Source organism: Ambystoma mexicanum, chromosome 1p (assembly GCF_040938575.1).
Source record: "Ambystoma mexicanum isolate Mex_15411 chromosome 1p, UKY_AmexF1_1, whole genome shotgun sequence".
Lineage (NCBI taxonomy): Eukaryota > Metazoa > Chordata > Amphibia > Caudata > Ambystomatidae > Ambystoma > Ambystoma mexicanum.
In genome coordinates this window covers 619,908,502-619,927,182 of record NC_090921.1, presented here as the reverse complement: position 1 = coordinate 619,927,182, position 18,681 = coordinate 619,908,502, and the positions used below count along the sequence as shown (strand labels likewise).

General features: G+C 45.1%; 1 protein-coding gene across 1 annotated transcript in view; it reads right to left on the bottom strand.

The window, feature by feature from the left end:
- Window positions 1-16,858, bottom strand: part of LOC138577197 (kelch-like protein 24a) — a 39,854-nt gene extending 22,996 nt beyond the window's left edge. The window contains exons 1-2 of the mRNA XM_069649611.1: window positions 15,831-16,858; window positions 7,314-7,725 (exon numbers count right to left, since the gene is read on the bottom strand). Of these exons, the coding sequence (XP_069505712.1) occupies window positions 7,314-7,725; window positions 15,831-16,752 (1,334 nt within the window). The 5' untranslated portion in view covers window positions 16,753-16,858. The remainder of the gene's footprint in view (window positions 1-7,313; window positions 7,726-15,830) is intronic.
- Window positions 16,859-18,681: the final 1,823 nt, after the last annotated feature.

Here is an 18,681-nt window from a genome sequence, read left to right as displayed (position 1 = left end):
TTTATTTCTAAGTTTTCCGGGCTGGAGGAGCCCGGAAAACCTAGAAATAAAACTGCAGCTTTAAAAACGTTGTATTTATGTTTGCGGTCGCTTTTGAAGTGACCGCAAACATAAATACAATGTTATTGTGTTGGAAAACGCTGCGGTTTTTCTTTCCAAGTTTCTCAGGTTCCTCCGGCTCGGAGGAGCCTGAGAAACTCGGAAAGAAAAACCGCAGTGTTTTCCAACACAACCGCGTTGTGTTTCTGCCTGCTGTGGCTTTCACTTGTGTTTACATGCCGCGTAGTGTTTCTGCCTACAGCTGATTTCCCATTTGGGGCTCTCAGAGACCCCAAATGGGAAATGCTAAATGCTGCGTTGTTTCTGCCTGAATCTGCTTTCCCATTTGGGGCTCTCGGGCTCCCCGTGGAGCCCGAGAGTCCCAAATGGGAAAGCAGATTCAGGCAGAAACAACGCGGTTGTTTTCTGCAATGCTGCGTTGTTTCTGCCTGAATCTGCTTTCCCATTTGGGGCTCTCGGGCTCCCGTGGAGCCCGAGAGCCCCAAATGGGAAAGCAGATTCAGGCAGAAACACAACGCGGTTGTGTTGGAAAACGCTGCGGTTTTTCTTTCCGAGTTTCTCAGGCTCCTCCGAGACGGAGGAGCCTGAGAAACTTGGAAAGAAAATCCGCAGCGTTTTCCAACACAATAACGTTGTATTTATGTTTGCGGTCGCTTCAAAAGCGACCGCAAACATAAATACAATGTTTTTAAAGCTGCGGTTTTATTTCTAAGTTTTCTGGGCTCCTCCAGCCCGGAAAACTTAGAAAAAAAACCCCAGCTAGTGCTTATTTTAAAAAATAAATAAATAGCACTTACCGAGATTCAGCTGCAGCTTTCCTGCTCTGGTCTCCGGTCCCCGTCCTCCGCGTACAGCACTAATGAAGGGAAAGCCACCCAGCGGTAGCTTTTGTTTACTACAGCTGGCTGGCTTTTCCTTCATTAGTGCCGCAAAAGCAAAAGCCAGCACAGGAGGGCATCCATTTCACAAAATGGATGCGCCCATGTGCTTGCTTTTGCGAATTTTGAGCTTGAATAGGTCAAAATTTTACATAGGAAGTTTTAAAAAAGAGAATGCTAGTATTTTTTTTTTTTATGTTGCCTATCTATTTTTTAAATAACATTTTTTACTAGACCATGCCTTTAACTCAGTCCCCACTCCCACTTCCACTCCTCAGCCCATGACACATGCATGAGATCACAGGTCGGGGAGGGGGGTGCCAACGATGCTTCCCACCTGGGGTGCAATCTGTTGTAAGACCGGCCCTGTTTGCCACATCACCACTATGGTACGAACATGACCTCACAGCTCGTTGATTTGGGAATCCACACAGCTTCTACCGAAGTCAGCGCCTAGTGGAATTCCTAAGGCCCACAGAGCACACAGCTCTTCCTGATCATTCGGTCAATTGAGAGCCAATGGTGGATGAGGTGACCTGCATGGCGCCATGTCTAATGAGTGCACTGCTAAAAGCTTAGTACAAGACGTTTGTCAATTACACGTCACTACTTATTTTAAACCACAAAAACAACTTTAATTGCATGTTATTTAATCTTCTTGCAATGTTTGTTTGCAAGGTATTACTGCGTGTTAATTTTTTTTGCTAACCTTAACAGATTCCATGTGTCTTTATTGTGTGAACAATTGAGCGACATCTTTTCTATTTGTTAATAACCCCCGCCTCCCTAGTGCCTAGAGGCGTTTACCGCATTACCCGCCTGAGAATTACGTTTGAACTGATCTACGGTGTCCCCTATTTTGTCGATCTGCTCCATATATTCCTAGGCTGGTCAAATGTCCGATTGCAATCATGCTGATAAGGCAATCTTGCAAAAGCAAGTGGCTGATAGACACAATGGTTAATGAATGTACACCACATTTGAAATGTTGGCAATTCATGTCTAACCTCTCCCGATTTTGGGATGTATTCATATGTACCCATCTAAAAACAGAAGCGACATTGCTGTATGATATGATAGTTTATTTATATAGAGCCTATACATAACGGGCCTGATAATACGTTTTCCGGTCCGGTAACAACGGTACCAGTAAGGTACCGGTACTGTTACTGGTCCGGCAAACTACGAGTTCTGCTCGTGGTTGCCTTCCTGGCCGCCAGGTCTGACTGGTTAGGCGTACCGGCACCTGCGAGCAGAGCATGTCGGATGCACCGGCACCATTCTGAATGGTGCCGGTGCATCCTACCTCCCCATTCCCATTTAGACCTATGGGGCTCAAATAGGAATGGGGAACATTTCATTCTGGCGCCCGCAAATGGGCAATTATTGGGTCTGGCAGGGCCGTAATGACCCGTAATTGCCCATTCGCAGGTGCCGTAAAAAATGTGCAAGTTTGGCGGCAACCTGACGGTTTTACCGGTAATGCTACCACCAAACATGTAATGAGGCCCAATGTGTTTCCAAGCAACATGCATAGCATGTGTGGCATGCTCTGGCCAGAAAGCAACGTCTATCAGTGATGGAGGCCCCCTTATCACAGGGAACCCTGGAAGAAATGCTTCCAAGGGGCCAAAACATAGTATGTCGACAATTATCTTGGCATTACATAAATCCATGTGTGAGGTACCCCACTAGTGTTCTCGAATATTACAGCAATAGAGTGCTTGATAAGGTTCAAAATATAGTATTTTTTCAACACTAGTTGCTGGCAGACGTTTGAACCCTGTTAATACAAGTGCCAATACGAGGCTAGAGCTGCCGTGTCATTGTGCCCAATAATTATATAATTATATATATATATATATATATATATATATATATATATATATATATATATATATATTCATTCTCTCTCTCTCTCCCTCAGCAAATGCAGCTATTACATTTGTTTTCAATTTAATTGTACATATTGTAGTCATATTAAGGTTGTCTTACTGAGCACAGCACATTATCAAAACATAGAATTAACATACACAATGGGCTTCATTCAGAGTATGGAGGTAATCATGACGCTATTTGCGCCATGACTACCTCCCATACCGGTACCGAATCCGACCTGGTTCAATGGGGACTTACCGGTCTATTCTGACCTTTGCGGGACCGGTAAGTCCCCATTGAAAAAGCCATTCCCCATTCCCATTTGAGCCCCCATAGGGATCAATGGGAAGGGGGCTGGTGCTAATAACGGTACCGCAAATTGCGGTACCGTTATTGGCTCTGATTTCACTTAGCGGGTCCCGTCCTTAACGTCTGGTAAAACCAGGCGTTAAGGAAGGGACCCGCTAAAGGAACTCGTAGTAGGGCACAAAGGGATTACCGGCACCGATGTCCTTAATGGTGCACGGTATCTCTTTGCGCCCACCTCGGAATGAGGCCCAATATGTTCTGTTAGATTATCATTCCAAGATGGACATTCTGGTACACTCCCATTGTACTCTTTCCAAATACCCCCATGAGAAAGGGAGAAGGCACAAATAGCACCACTAAGGGTACCTATCTTTTTGGGATAAAATCATAGCACAATTTGGGAACATAAGAATGATAACAGATCATTAATTTGACCAAACAGTCTGTGATAAAAAGAGGTATATGCTTAAATCAATAAACACATAAAGTACACTAGGCTTTGTACTCCTTTCTTTTTTTCTCAACAATCATCTCAACATTAAAGCGTTTGTAACAATGATCAATTTTTACTCATTCAGAAAGCCTCAGGATTTAGATGTGAAGATAAAATGACTGCATCCATTTAGCTTCCCATTTCCAAAAACAGTAGGTTCTAATTGATCCAGAATTTTAGAAGCAGAGGGTCAGAGATGGGAAGCCAGGTCTCAGGGTTAAGTAGCACACGTGACCAGTCCCCGTGTCACAGGAATCCTTAGAGAATGATATGTATAGCAAGGGTGTTGCTTTCAACTTCATCTCCAACTCCACCATTATATTGGTGCCAGTGCATTGTCCTACCTCTCAACCTTTTGAGTCGGCAATCACGATAAGAGCAGATGTTTTTCTCTTTGGCCGGTGATGCTCTGTTGGCGTCTATGTATGAGTGTGGGGCTTCCCTTGAGTGTCAAGTGAGCCCACAGTGGATAACACCCACCGCATGCAGGTGGGTTGAGAGGTATAGGTTGTTACGACTTTAAAGCAATGCAAAAGCGACATTTTGAAAGTGCACATGTATGCCGATAAAAAAGGAAATAAGAAAAGTCAATCAAAAAGCAGGGATACCGGGGTCTCTGCACATTATGAAAAAAATGGACACGTGCGTTTGTTTTTCTTTATTAAATAATGTTTATGCATACATAGATGAACACTGCCTATTGGAAATAGGTCCTGAAACATAGGTAGAGTTGTCACCCACCCGGATTAAGTTCGGACGGAATGTATTCTTTGTAACTCTGTCCAGTTGCCCGCTGTTGCTTCGCAGGTGTCATATGCAGTGAATCTTTCCTGTTCACATGGCTTCATTCCTGCAGAGTTGAAGCATGCACCAGTTATACCTCTTCTAAAAAGCAGTCCTAAGACCCTACTGTTCTTGTTCACTTCCACACCATCTCTCTTCTGCCCTTCTTTATGAAACGGCTAGAACTCATTGCCCCTCTTCTTTCTTCCTTTCTCGAGGAGTCTAGATTTTTTGACCGCTTTCAGTCAGGTTTCTGCCCAAGGCTGTGGCATGGAGATTGCGCTGGTTTCACCAAAGGAGACCGCTCCAATCCCTGTACCCTGTCGGATCTTGATGTTAAAATTCCACTGGTTAGACTCGTGTGCAGAAATTATCAAAAATAATAATAAATAATAAACTGGTGACAATAGGTTAGGCAATGAGAAGAATTTGACTTAAGTGTTGTTTTCCTTTTGTTATATTTTCTTGCCCCCTGCTGTGGCTGCGATCACTACTGTGTCCATGAATAATGCATCCACCAGCTAAGAGTCTTTTGTGTCTGCCCTGAAGAAGGCCGGGTGTTCCCATAAGAACTGTATATACCGAATGGCCGAAACTCCAGTTGCCATTATCTATACTTTTACTTGAAGGTTTGTTTTCTGTGACATTGTATTGGTGAAAATATGGCCCTAGGTGTCACATTTGCTGAACACCAGGTGGTATAGTAATTATTGCTGCACAATAAAACAAAGGGTAGCACCAGCTGGGACTTATGCACCAGCAGTGTTAGATATGTCATACGTACACCTCTTCCGCACCACAATATTTACCATATTGCCTCTATTGATGATGGGTGTGTTGAGGTATATATGAGGATGCATGTCTGAGGTTGATAGTTTGGTGGATGATTGAGTGTGCCTTTTTATGGTTTACACTGATTTTGTACTATATCGATATTTATTATCGTGTCTACGGATTTCTACTTCTTCATGTAATTCAAGGTTGTGTCTCCTTGCACGTTTGTTGTTCTGTTTCATTTTAAAACAAGTAGCTAACATGTCTAACTTGATTTGTATGTAGCATTTATGTGTTTTTGGTCCGTCTATATCTAATAAATAAAGTGTATTTACTTTGTTTAATTTGGTGTGATTCTACCTATAATGATTCTTCTATGCCTGCTAAATATAAGCATTGGCTTGTCCTGTCCCTCCCTTTGTAGACCTTTTTCTAAATTGTGCCCCGTGCTGCCTCCCCTCTTTGGTCACCTCTCCTTCAAGCAGCACATAGCAAGGAAGGCCCAAATAGCTTGGTACCAACATTTCCTGCTGTGGAAAATCAAGCCCTTCATCCCAGCAAACAACTTCAGATCTGCCTTCCAAGCCTTGGTCCTCTCCGAACTGGATGGTGGTAATGCCCTCCTGGAAGGACTTCAGGCGACCACTCTGGCAACCCTAAGATGTGCCCTGTATGCTGCAACAAAACTCATCAAAGGACTCTGCAAATTCAACATCACCCTTGGCTTCATCGAACTGCACTGGCTCCCGCTGAAAGCACGTATCACCTTCAAATGCTGCTGCACCATCTGCAAGACCACTGACCTCGAGTCCCCAAGCTACCTGGCTCCAAAAGTGCAGACAACATGACAGAGGCACTCGTAGAAACAACTGACCAGTCGTCTACTGCAGAAGGTTCCAGGAGACATTCAGTCATGGAAGTGGTAGCACCGCCTCTATTCTTTCTTCGTTTTTTAGGCACTCCGCCGATGCCATGGACACTCCCAATTGTAGGCAACATTTGAAAACTCCACCCTGTCTAAATCGTGAGAGAAAGCCAAGATGGAAATTCTTTGAATCCTAGCAGACAACCATGGTCAGGGGGCCCAGGGGTCGATTTAAGTCCTGGGAGAAAGCCATGGTCACAGCGGCTGTGAGAAAGGTAAGTGGTTGGATAAAGCAGAGGAGAGCACCAGGAGGTGTAACAAGGCTGTAGATGGCAACATGGTAACGAGAGAAAAGCAGAGGAAGGCAGAAGTTGACCTGATAAGGTTTTGGGTAGTAATTGGAGCCCAGAGGATAGCTCATGGGAAATGTGTTTGTCCTGGAAGCAAGACTGCAGAGTAAAACAGGTTTGAATCCCAGACCCTCACTTAGAGACTGGCCTCCGGTATTAAGCGCATAATAAAAGAGTCATCAATTTATTGATTTGATATCAAAAAGGAAGGGAATAACTGCACTGCATATATGGGAGGAGGTGAGGCTCCACCAGACACTGGAGGGAGCAGAGGAAGACAATCAGGCAAATGGGAAAGAAAGAGGAATCATGGAGAGGAATTAACATTTCGTTTAAACCCCTTTAGAAACACTGTACAGAGCTTGGTGAGTTTGGACTTATGTCACATTCGTTTAGTTGATATTGTCAATATTGCACACAGATTTCCAGCAAACCAATTGAAATTATTTTTTAGCCCCACATATTTGTCAACCTAATTTATTGACACTTAACAATCCTGCAACTTCATTTTCTTTCCATACCCACAATCTCTTTATTCCATCTCCTTGTCTGTCTACCTGAACTTTGGGAGCTACACTGATGCGCTCATGCATCTTAAATTCCTGTATAGCTGGGATAGATTTAGTTAGAGGAAATGTGTTGGGATTGGCCTCAATACTACCATCCTTATAGAGATACAGGGGTGTCAAGATATGTATCTAATTTCCCAGGCGGTCAGTCGACCCCTTGGAGTTGTTGGTTGAGTAGGGTTGGTGATAACATATGGACACCACTCTGAAACTTGCCTCGGTTCTTCAAAATTATATACAGGATGGATCCTTGCTGCCAATAAAATAATCATGCACGTTTCTGGATTCAAGCTAACATGTTTTGTATATGTTTTTCACCCTCCTTTCAATGTAGCCAAATAAAAGGCTACTCACCTGGGCAGGGGGGAGAAGGAGACCACATCCCATGCATCGGTCTCCAGGTCCAGTCTTTGCACACCACCATAAACATCCCCTTGATCATCACGGCCACAGAGGACATAAAGTTTAGTCCCCAAGCCGACAGCCGCTGCCCTCTCCACCGGGTGAACCATGGGGTTGGTGCTCTCCCACTGCAGGTCTGTCAGTGCCAGGCGTTCCACATCGGTGATGACGCCCGAGTCGGTGCTGCCACCCAGGACATACAGGTGAATTCCAACTCCCACAGCACAGTGACAGTCCCGTGACTGTTTCATTGGTGGTCCATCCATCCACTGATTGTCCCAGCAGTTGTAGATGAGCACCCAGTCCACACTGTACCAAACAAAGTCTCCCCTAAAATGTCCTCCAGTCACGAAGAGCAAATTTCCTAAAAGAGAGAAGGAGCGTTAACTAAAAGCCAAAACGTGTAGGCGGCAGCCAATATTATGCAGGCGGAAGCCAAACACATAGAGAACCAAGCCAAAAACATATAAGCTCATGCCACCTACATCTAGCCTGAAGGCAAATACTTGTGTACTAAAGTAAATGACATTTATATTCAAGCTAAAGACACAAAGTCTTCACATGTAAGCTCAAGCAAAACACATTCAAGCAGACTGAAGCCAGAGGCATGTAAACTCAAGCAAAAACATGCAAATTCAAGCCAGAGACATGTTAAATCATGCAAAATAAATGTGACATCGTGCAAAAGAAAATGTAGGCAAAAGGCCAAAGTCAGGGAGGCTAAAGCCAAAGTCATGAAGCCTCAACCCAAAGACATGTATACTCGCCGTAAAGGCATGAAGGCTCAACCCAAAGACATGTATACTCGCCGTAAAGGCATGAAGGCTCAACCCAAAGACATGTATACTCGCCATAAAGGCATGAAGGCTCAACCCAAAGACATGTATACTCGCCGTAAAGGCATGAAGGCTCAACCCAAAGACATGTATACTCGCCGTAAAGGCATGAAGGCTCAAGTAAAATACACAAACAGGCAAGACAAATAGGCGCCACAGGTAGATTCAAGCAAATGAAATGTAGGCTGAAGCCAAAGATATATAGGGCCTGATTCACAGAGAGTTTCCCAATGTGATTGTGCCATTCTGTTAATCTGGCCCACAGACACAAGCAAAATATATGCAGATACAAGCTTAAGACATGCAGACGTGATCCAAAGCCAATGAAGCCTGGAGTCCATCTAAAATGAGTGTATAACTACATATCAGAGTATAACTTTTGAACACAGTCAATTTATAGAAAAGGCTTTTCCTTAGGAATGGCACATATATTTAGCAGAGGGTAATGTCAACAGTTCAAATCCCACTATTGCTAGCAATTGAAATGCCTACAAGTGGTCGACTGTTTAGTTGTGTTGGTGAAATGGTGTGGTAACTTCCACTTCAATGAAATTGCCACAAATCACCATCACAAGCAGCAATAATTGCCACCACACTTATTGGCAATTTCAGCAACGAGTGAGGGATCTTCAGTGGGTTCTCTCACGGTCATGTGGTGTAGGTATGCAGGCAGGAAGTGTTTGGGGCACATTGGAAGACTCTCTTGAAGATATGTCATTGAGGAATTAGGAATGATACAGATGTGTCATTGAGGAATACAGAGACTTCTGGAGGTCAGTGGTCTACTCACAGATCAGAAGTTGTTTGAGGATAAGGGGGCACTGTTATGTTATCAGGATTTATAAAGCGCACGTACGCCCGAAGGCATCATGGCGCTGAGGGAGACCCGGACAGTTTGATACCAAGGAAGAGCATTAGAATAGCAAAGTTTTCAGTTTATGCCGGAGGGCAAGGTGATCAGCCATCTTCTGAAGCTCAAGAGGGAGATCATTCCAAGCCCTGGCAGCCACAACTGAGAAGGCACGACCCCCAGTGCGGTGCGCCTAAATCGCGGGACAACAGTCAGAGAGGCGGAACGAGAACGAAGGGCGTGAGAGGGCACATATTGTACGAATTCTGCCTGCAGGTACTCAGCTCCCCTACCATAGTAGGCTCTGTGAACCAAACACAGGGATTTCAACATAATTCGAGCTGTCACTGGGAGCCAATGGAGTTTTGTCAGCAGGGGGGACATGTGTGTGCCAAAAGGTGGGTGGAGAATAGCTCTAACAGCCGCATTTTGGAGTAGTTGCAGCCGCCCGAGAAGATATAGGGGTTGACCTAAATAAAGTGAGTTACAGTAATGAATACCACTCAAAATTAAGGCGGCCATCACAGCCACTTGGGCATCAGCAGGGATATAGGGAAGAACCTTTCTTAAAACCCAAAGTTTAAAGTGACCAGACTTACAGACTGCTGCCACCTGTTCGTCCATAGTCAGGGAGGCGGAGATTTTTATTCCGAGGTTTCTGACTGAGATGACAGGGGTGGGAGGAGGGCCTAACGAGGGGGTCCAGAAATCCTTTGTCCAAAAAAGGTTGGGGGAGGTGGTACCCACCACTAAGATGTCAGTCTTACTGGCGTTAAGCTTAAGCCAGTTGGAGGTCATCCAACCTCCTAATTCCTCCAGGCATTTCCTTAGATGGTACTGCAGTCTCATCCTGCGATAGGTCCAGATGCACCAAACTCTGGGTGTCGTCTGCATTTGAGTAACAACGGAATCCATGGGACTGACGGACCAGCAGAAGTCTAATGTAAACATTAAACAAAATAGGGGACAATGCTGAGCCCTGAGAGACCCCACATAAAATATAAACCGGGACTGACCGAAGGGGCGGGGGATACCGATTGAGAACGGTCGGCCAGGAATGCGGAAAACCAGTTGAGCACTTTGCCGGGCCGGACAAGCTGGCATCAGAAAGCTGAGAGATCAGGGTAAGGTGATCAACACTGTCGAATGCAAGTGAGATCATCAAGTACAGAGTTCAGAACTGATTCCATACAACTTCCTGGATGGAAGCCAGATTCAAACTCCTCAAAGTATTGAGAGGACTCCAAAAAATTCGATAGAAGGGGAGATACCAAAGTTTGCAAGACTTTCATATGGAATGGCAATAAAGAAATAGGCTGGTAGTGGGTGAGCACCTCAAGGTCAGAAGAGGGCTTCTTCAACAAAGGAATGACCAAGGCATACCTGAGTGATGAAGGAATCACTCCAGTAGCAAAGGAAAGATGAACGGCAGAAGTGATATGCATTGACAGACATCCTGACACATCTGACTGGGGCTTCGGAAAGGAAAGGGTTAAGTAACATTGCCATTCTTGTCACACCTCAAAGGGGACTTTCTGCTGGGAAAGTGGTAAGACACATTGACCTTCTCTACCACACATCAGTGGGGGATTCCACAGGGAAGGGCCTGGTTGAGGCACCTTGGACAGTGGTCAAAGTGAGCAGGAACGGTCGGGAACTGTGATCCACTATTTACTTTTTTTTTTACTGTTAACAGCTCCACTACTTTGTTCAAACATTTTCACAATTTTGGTGCTGTTCTTTGTGAAGCTAAAGCACACTTCTCAATTTTACCACCGGCTAAACTGAAATTGGTTTCAGCTCAATTGGCTGTCAACCAGCTTCACTGCAACCCTTGAACACGTGGTGCACGTTGCCTCCTTCCTTCCTACTCCGTCCCCCGCTGGAGTCACAGTTGCACTACTTTTTTGGTGCACTTCTATCACTGGTTATACATCCTGCAGTGTTTCTACCAGTGCTGCGCTCACAAAAGAACAGATACATCGCATGTAATGTCTCCAGGTCATAAAATAAAAGCCACGTGTTATCTTTCTGAGGCTCCAGTCATTGGTTTCGTGTGAAACAAAGTCGAATTAGGGTAAGTTAATGCCATGAGCTGCTACGTCCTGTTTACCTCTGCTCGGTGATGGCCAGCTAAGAACCCAAGACCTGACACTTGTGTTCTCTACCTGTATTCATAAGAGAAACAGTCCCCTTAGGTTGCGATGTTTACCTGAAATGCCTAAAAGCTCAGTCAAAATGAATTTAAGAAAAGGCGTACTAGAACTAATGATCCATAAACATTCCTATCCGTGTACAGACCTATGTAATTGAGGGTTAGAGAAAGTGCGCTTTTCTAGATGGTATCCCGCCTCGCTTTGCCTACAACGCGTGTGTGCCGGTTAAGTATGGGGATTACATGAGAGAGAGACAGAGAAGGTGACAACCAAGAGGGGAAACCGGGATTAGCAGGGCACCAGGCAGTTGACATCAGATGCCTGCGGCCTTGGGCCTTAAATACCAGCTTCAAGAGTACACTGGCCTCTTTTTCCTGTTGCATCTCAAGCGAAAACAAGGCGTTTAACCACCCACCACTGCCTAACTGTTCTGTACTTTGAAGCTATCCTAAATGTGTTACATTATGTCTTGTCGCAGATAGCAATCACACAGACGATCGAGCAGAAGCCTCTTTGCAGAGGAAATTACCTTGAACAATACCAATTGAGGGGGTGCAGTAAAGAAAGAAATGTGAAGCATATGCCCTGCAGACCGTCTGTGTTGACTTATGTGTGAATACATAATAAAAGTTGTGGCCATTTGCAGCCTTGCTTGACTGGGCATAAGGCGCGGAAAGCGCAGGAAAGTATGCTAACCGAAAAAGGATGTCCACACAAGAGACATTTGCGTGCACTAAATCTATATGGCAATGACTTCGGTAGACAATGGTTACCCTGGAAACATTCCACGACTGACTCTAGAAGGCCGGAGCTGGGCACATGTTGGTGACAGCAGTCTTTCTGACCCTGATGCTCATACGTCACCTCTGCCCTGTAACTTCCTGCTGCACTATGACTGGGCCCCTCCCGTTGGTTGCCATTTTAGGAACAGTGTGATACTTCCCTAGAGAGGAAGCCCTGCACTCACATCCTCAAAAGCCGCCAGCAGAACAGTTTTTTTTTTGTTTTTTTAAGTCGTCCATATCTGGAATGGTGACCCATACTTCAACCCCAGGTTTCGACTCCCCATTGACACATTAGCCGCAATGCATTGCCAGAAGGAATGCACAGAGAGTAGCACCCTGTGGGGCATAGCTGAGCCAAGGATGAAGCGAATTATGCTAGTTTTATTTTGGGATGCAAGCCAGCATTTCATGGTTCCGGTTACCGCTGCTTCTCGGGGTGCCTTCCCAGTCATCCTGCCATGGCTCCCACTATCCCTTTCCAGTCACATATTACAATACCCTGCTCACCACACAAACTGACATTGGGGCTGACAGCCTTCCTGCAGCCCCCTCCTCCCTTTCCAGCCATCGACTGCCCGCCATCTTACTGCAAAAGCCCCCAATATAGCATGAGAATGGATGATTGGTTCCCCTCTCAGGTCCGATCTTCATTTCAATGGCAGCCATTTTTTTTTACTTTCTAGTTTATGGCATGCACGCTTGACAAGAAACCAATGTCCACATCCTCTGTGCTGTGTGCGCTCCACTTGGTATGAAAAGACATAGTGCCTGATCCCCAGAGCGTTTTCCTATGGAACCAAGGACCACATCCTCTGTGCTGCGTGCGCTCCACTTGGTATGAAAAGACATGGGCCTGATTCACAGAGCGTTTTCCTATGGAACCATGGACCACATCCTCTGTGCTGCGTGTGCTCCACTTGGTATGAAAAGACATGGGGCCTGATTCACAGAGCGTTTTCCTATGGAACCATGGACCGCATCCTCTGTGCTGCGTGCGCTCCACTTGGTATGAAAAGACATGGGGCCTGATTCACAGAGCATTTTCCTATGTAACCAAGGACCACATCCTATGTGCTGCATGCTCTCCACTTGGTATGAAAAGACGTAGGGCCTGATTCGCAGACCGTTTTCCTATGGAACCAAGAACCACATCCTCTGTGCTGCGCGCTCTCCACTTGGTATGAAAAGACATGGGGCCTGATTCACAGAGCGTTTTCCTATGGAACCATGGACCGCATCCTCTGTGCTGCGTGCGCTCCACTTGGTATGAAAAGACATGGGGCCTGATTCACAGAGCATTTTCCTATGTAACCAAGGACCACATCCTATGTGCTGCATGCTCTCCACTTGGTATGAAAAGACGTAGGGCCTGATTCGCAGACCGTTTTCCTATGGAACCAAGAACCACATCCTCTGTGCTGCGCGCTCTCCACTTGGTATGAAAAGACATGGGGCCTGATTCACAGAGCGTTTTCCTATGGAACCATGGACCGCATCCTCTGTGCTGCGTGCGCTCCACTTGGTATGAAAAGACATGGGGCCTGATTCACAGAGCATTTTCCTATGTAACCAAGGACCACATCCTATGTGCTGCATGCTCTCCACTTGGTATGAAAAGACGTAGGGCCTGATTCGCAGACCGTTTTCCTATGGAACCAAGAACCACATCCTCTGTGCTGCGCGCTCTCCACTTGGTATGAAAAGACATAGGGCCTGATTCACAGAGTGTTTTCCTATGGGATTGTGCCATTAGAAAACGCTTCTGTGAATCAGGCCCATAGAGATTTCATGTAAAGTCCGTAGAGTGCTTCAATATACTACCTTTAGGAATGCAAAAGGTGTACCAATATTTTAATATAATTCTTTTGTAAAAATATGAGGAAACCGACTAAAGATGAGCCAATGCATTTTGGACGAGCAGTCCATCATCAGGGGATAGTGAAGAAAAAAAAATACAAAGTAGTATCAAATAAAAATCATAAGTCTTCCTAAAAAGAAATGCCTGTTTTCCACAAAGAAAGAACAGCTAAGGTAACAGATGACAAGAATTCAACAACTCCCCTTAAGGAAATATACGGGCTGATTCATGGAATCTTTGCACCGAAAAACAGGGATTTGTGCACCATTCTGGCCACAAATAGCCATTTGTTAAACCGGGATTTGCAGGCAGAATGGCGCACAAATCCCCGTTTTTCGGCGCAAATAATTCCATTAATCAGCCCCATAGAATAGAACAGTATAATAGATAAACACAAACCATAAAAAAGTTCTTCCAAAAGTGCTCCTAAACCACTTGTTAAAAGGATGGATACAAAATAAATACTGTGAAAATAAACAAAATTAAGTAGTCATTCCCAACATCAAAGATGAAATTAATAATATTAAAATGATGGTAAGCATAATTAAAAAAATTATCTTATAAGTACAGGTTATGTTGTGAACACGAAGCCTGCAACCACCGTTACTTACAAAGTAAGTAACTGTGTGCACAAGAAGCGTGCACGTGTTCCTCTAGTACACTGTGGTATTCTATATTTCATTAGGGGTCGTTTTAGAATTCTTGTTATCTGCCATCTTGGGTGTTCTTTCTTTGTGGAAAACGGGTATGTTTCCCAAACTCTTCTTTAAATATCTTTTTAATTAGGAAGACTTATGAGTTTATTTTATGCTACTTTGTATTTTGATTGTTTTTCTAGACTGTGACCTGATGATGGACTGCCGGTCTAAATTGCATTGGCTTCATCTTCATCAGAAAATACCATTAAAATCATCCGATTAGAAGTTTTGCATTACCAAAGGCAAATGTATAGAACACTTTGAGGACATTATATGAAATGTCTATAGGGGTCATTAAGAGGTAACCATGACGCTGTTAGCCCCATAGGGGCTCAATGGGAATGGGGAGCATGCTAACAACGGGCCCGTTAATAACAGGTCCGTTGTTAGCATGCTGGGCTGCTCGCGGGACCCGCTAAGGCCGCCTGATAAAACCAGGCATCCTTAGCGGGTCCCGTGCGCAGTACTCGTAATGCGGTGGTAAGGGGTTGGCGGCTCCGGCGCCTTTACAGGTGCTGTTAACCCCTTACTGACCCCATATGTCTTTTCATACCAAGCTAAGAGCACACAGCCTAATGGGCCACTAGTTACTGTTGTGCTCCATAACATCACTGTTGTATTGTGTATTAACTTCGAGATTGAGTTTGTGTGGTGCCCAATTCAGTGAGTATGGATGCACGCTACGCAAGTCATTTTGTTCCATTTAAACAAACTATTAGAACCTCAGCGATACTAGCCAAAGTCTCACCGGTGGTAGTGGGCCAGGGACCCACGCCAAAGACCCGTGCTGCACTTGGGTCTATTAACAAAGCCCCGGGCCATTACCACCTGTTACAGCCCATGAAACACGGTAATATTGCTTAATGAAAATGCATTTTAAAAAGTCTACCTCCAGGTTTCAATTTATCGAATGCCATTTTTTCGACTAATTGAAAAACCTGTTTTTCTTTTTGGGGGGCTGGCCCCCATTAATTTAACACTATTCCATACCCTACTACCCCTTATATAACCCCCCCTGTTTTTTCTATGAGATTTTCTGAGAAAAACTATTTTGGCAAAAAACCCATTAAAAAAATGACTGTCGATAAATGAACGTTGTACCAAAATGTGGGGCTTTCACTCCTGAACAGGGGAAGTTGGGAGCTATGTGTGTACCTCTGCTGTATGGATACATACCCATCAAACGTATATGTTACTACATGACTGCTGGGGGGGAGGGGGAGTCACAAGTGTGCATTTTCAATTTTTTTATCTGCATGCATGTACTGCTTGCCAAAAGAAGTTACCTACTGCGGCTACTGCATACTGGGTCAAATTCTTACGCTGGAGCGGACTGCATGGCTGCCAGGTGCCCGTCTTGGGATGAAGCTGGAAAAGCTCTTGCTGCTCCTTGTCATGCTTTCCTCCCAAGACGTACAGAGTCTCGTAGCTTCTACTAGTGCAGGACACGGGGTCTCCACCCCCGGGCCCCACGGCGGGACCACTGTCCAGCTTCTTCACCAGCCTGGCATAGGTATCATGCTGGCCAGCTCTCTGGCTGCGTTTAATGAGCACGTTCAAGAAGGACAGGCTGAGGAAGGGCACTCTGACCAGACCCATGAGGTCGAAGAGGTCCTCCTCCCTGTCTGCATCCTCCATGATCCACATGAGCACAGCGTCGAAGACCACATCCTCCCGTGCCACAAAGAGCTCGTCGCTCACCAGCAGCCGAGTCAGGGTTTCTTTGGGGTGCTTCAAAAGCCCCCAATCTTCTTGAGATGTCAAGTCTTCGAAGTGCGTCAGTGCCACGTTCAGGGCTGAGTCGTAGAGTTCCAGGCAGGCGTACTGCTGGGCGTAGGACATCATGCCCAGGCAATTGGAAATGTGGAGTTCCTTCTCCAAAAACTTCATGCACAGTTGCTTCACTCTCTGGAACTGCAAGAAATCTGCGGTCTCGAGCACACCGGCCACATTGTCCCTTGTCAGGGCCACCCTGGACGACTGCACAAAGCCAAGGAGGACCTGGAATGCCGCCACGTCCACCCCACTCAGAACGATATGCCGCTGGGAGCTCTCTTTGGCCCCACCATAGAACAGGGCTTCGAAGTACCGGCTGTGAGCGGCAAGGGCCCGTCGATGCACATGGAAGCGTTGCCGGCCAACCTCGAGCACAACATCGGGGACAGGGTGTTGGGTTTTCAGTGCCCCCGGCTCTAGTGGATGCTCCATTTTGCTCGTCAGTGTTGTGCAGTCAGAATTAGCCCTGGCACTGCTCTGCAGGGCTCACGTGAGCTGGTTCATGAAGTAGGCTTCACTTCGTTCCAAAATAACATTGCTGACGCAGGCTCCTAGGCTGTTCCTTTTGAGCACGTCCTATTTAGACTCGCAGAACACGGTGGCATTGAATTCAAAACTGAGCAGCAGGAAAGTGCGGCAACAGATTGTGCAGTTTGCAGCAACTCAGCACAACTAAAATCATGAACCATTCTTTTGAATTCCAGTGCGTATGGTGCTGTACTCTGCTAATTGAACAGGATTCATTTAAATAATGAGTAATCACTAGAAAAGCAGTATGTTACAGCTAAGCCATGAAACAAACTATGAGGGTTGCATGGCGATAGGCCTACAGAGAGCAAATTCTGACTTCCCGTTAAGATGGCTGCCAATAAAGTCCAGGCAAGGAATACTTTTTGAACATGTACATGTTTTTATTTTTGATACTGCAATGCCCACGACCACCATTATCAAAGCTGTTTCCTAAGCACAGTAGAAAGGACACACTGCTTTTGTTGAGGGAACATAAGAAGCTTGAATTGCTTCTTCAGTGGTGATCAACAAAATGACTTCACAACCAAAACGTGTTTCGGCCTGTACACAGGTCTTTTTCAGGCTAATGTGATTGAATTAAGATTTAAAATAAAAAGGATACGCCATTGTTGCTGAATAGAATTCCATGCATGAACTGCACCAATAGTTGGCCTCGTTACATCAATGAAGTTAAATTACATGAAGTTAAATCACATATTCTTAACAGTCACAATTTTGACCATATCGAAGAGCCTTCTAATATACAAATCACTACCCACATATTAGGTGAGTTTTTAGGGTCAGCGCTGCCACAGTGGGAGAAGATTGGTGTGTCCGCTTTGTTTGAACTGGTGGATATGGTCAAAATAGTGACTGTAAGCTAGAACTCACCAAATCTTGGCATGAGTGGTTGTCTGTGAAAATATGCATGGTTTTCGCCTTAATTCTACTGTGAAAACACTTGATAAAGGGCTATGGTGTGTGGATGAACGTGGGGAATTTCTTCTACATAATAGCAAAACCAGTTAAACATGTTCTACTTTTCATAACATCCACAATTAAGTAAACAAGACACACACATCATGTGTTCAACACACATGAGTAATGGTGGGTTGTGTCTGATCTGTACTTTCATTTATTGAATGGTGGGGGTGCAATTGAACTTGAAATGTCGCCGGAGCACAGGAGGCAGAGGCAATTCCGTGATGGGTTGCCTTGAAAATATATTCAGAGAATATGGGACACAGACAACGTAGCAGACATAGCTAGTGCACTTATCAGAGGCCTATTGCCTAAATATATCATGTTACACATAATAACATATTTATAGCTGAACATAGGATATAACGTGCTTAATACCAGCTAGTAGTTTCTAAGTGCGGGGATCAGGATTCGAACCTGTGTTTCTCTGCCTTGTGTTGTTTCCAAGACAAACATTGCCCCTGAGCTATCCTTCCTCCCAATCATTTGGGGAGGATGGAGGAGCACCTTCACAGGGGAGAAAGTGGAGCATGAGTCTGGTCTTGAAGTATTCCTGAAATGAGGTGGTTTGGATGTCTGGGGTAGTGCATTCCAGTGGAGTGGAGCCAGGGTATTAGTCCGTTACTGCGCCGCCGAAATCACTGTGAAAAATGTTGCACCGCTCAAAACGAATTAAGGCAAAATTATAGATGGATGGTGTGGCTGTAGTATACAATAAAGCGGGTGCATGTTGGTGGGGCTGCGGGGGTCTCACCCGGGATTTAATTTTGCATAAATTCATGTTGAGCGGTGTTAGGACAGTTTACTAAGGGCTTAATAAAACCATACATCTGGGGCAGTACACAACATTTTCGCATTCACAGCAATTGT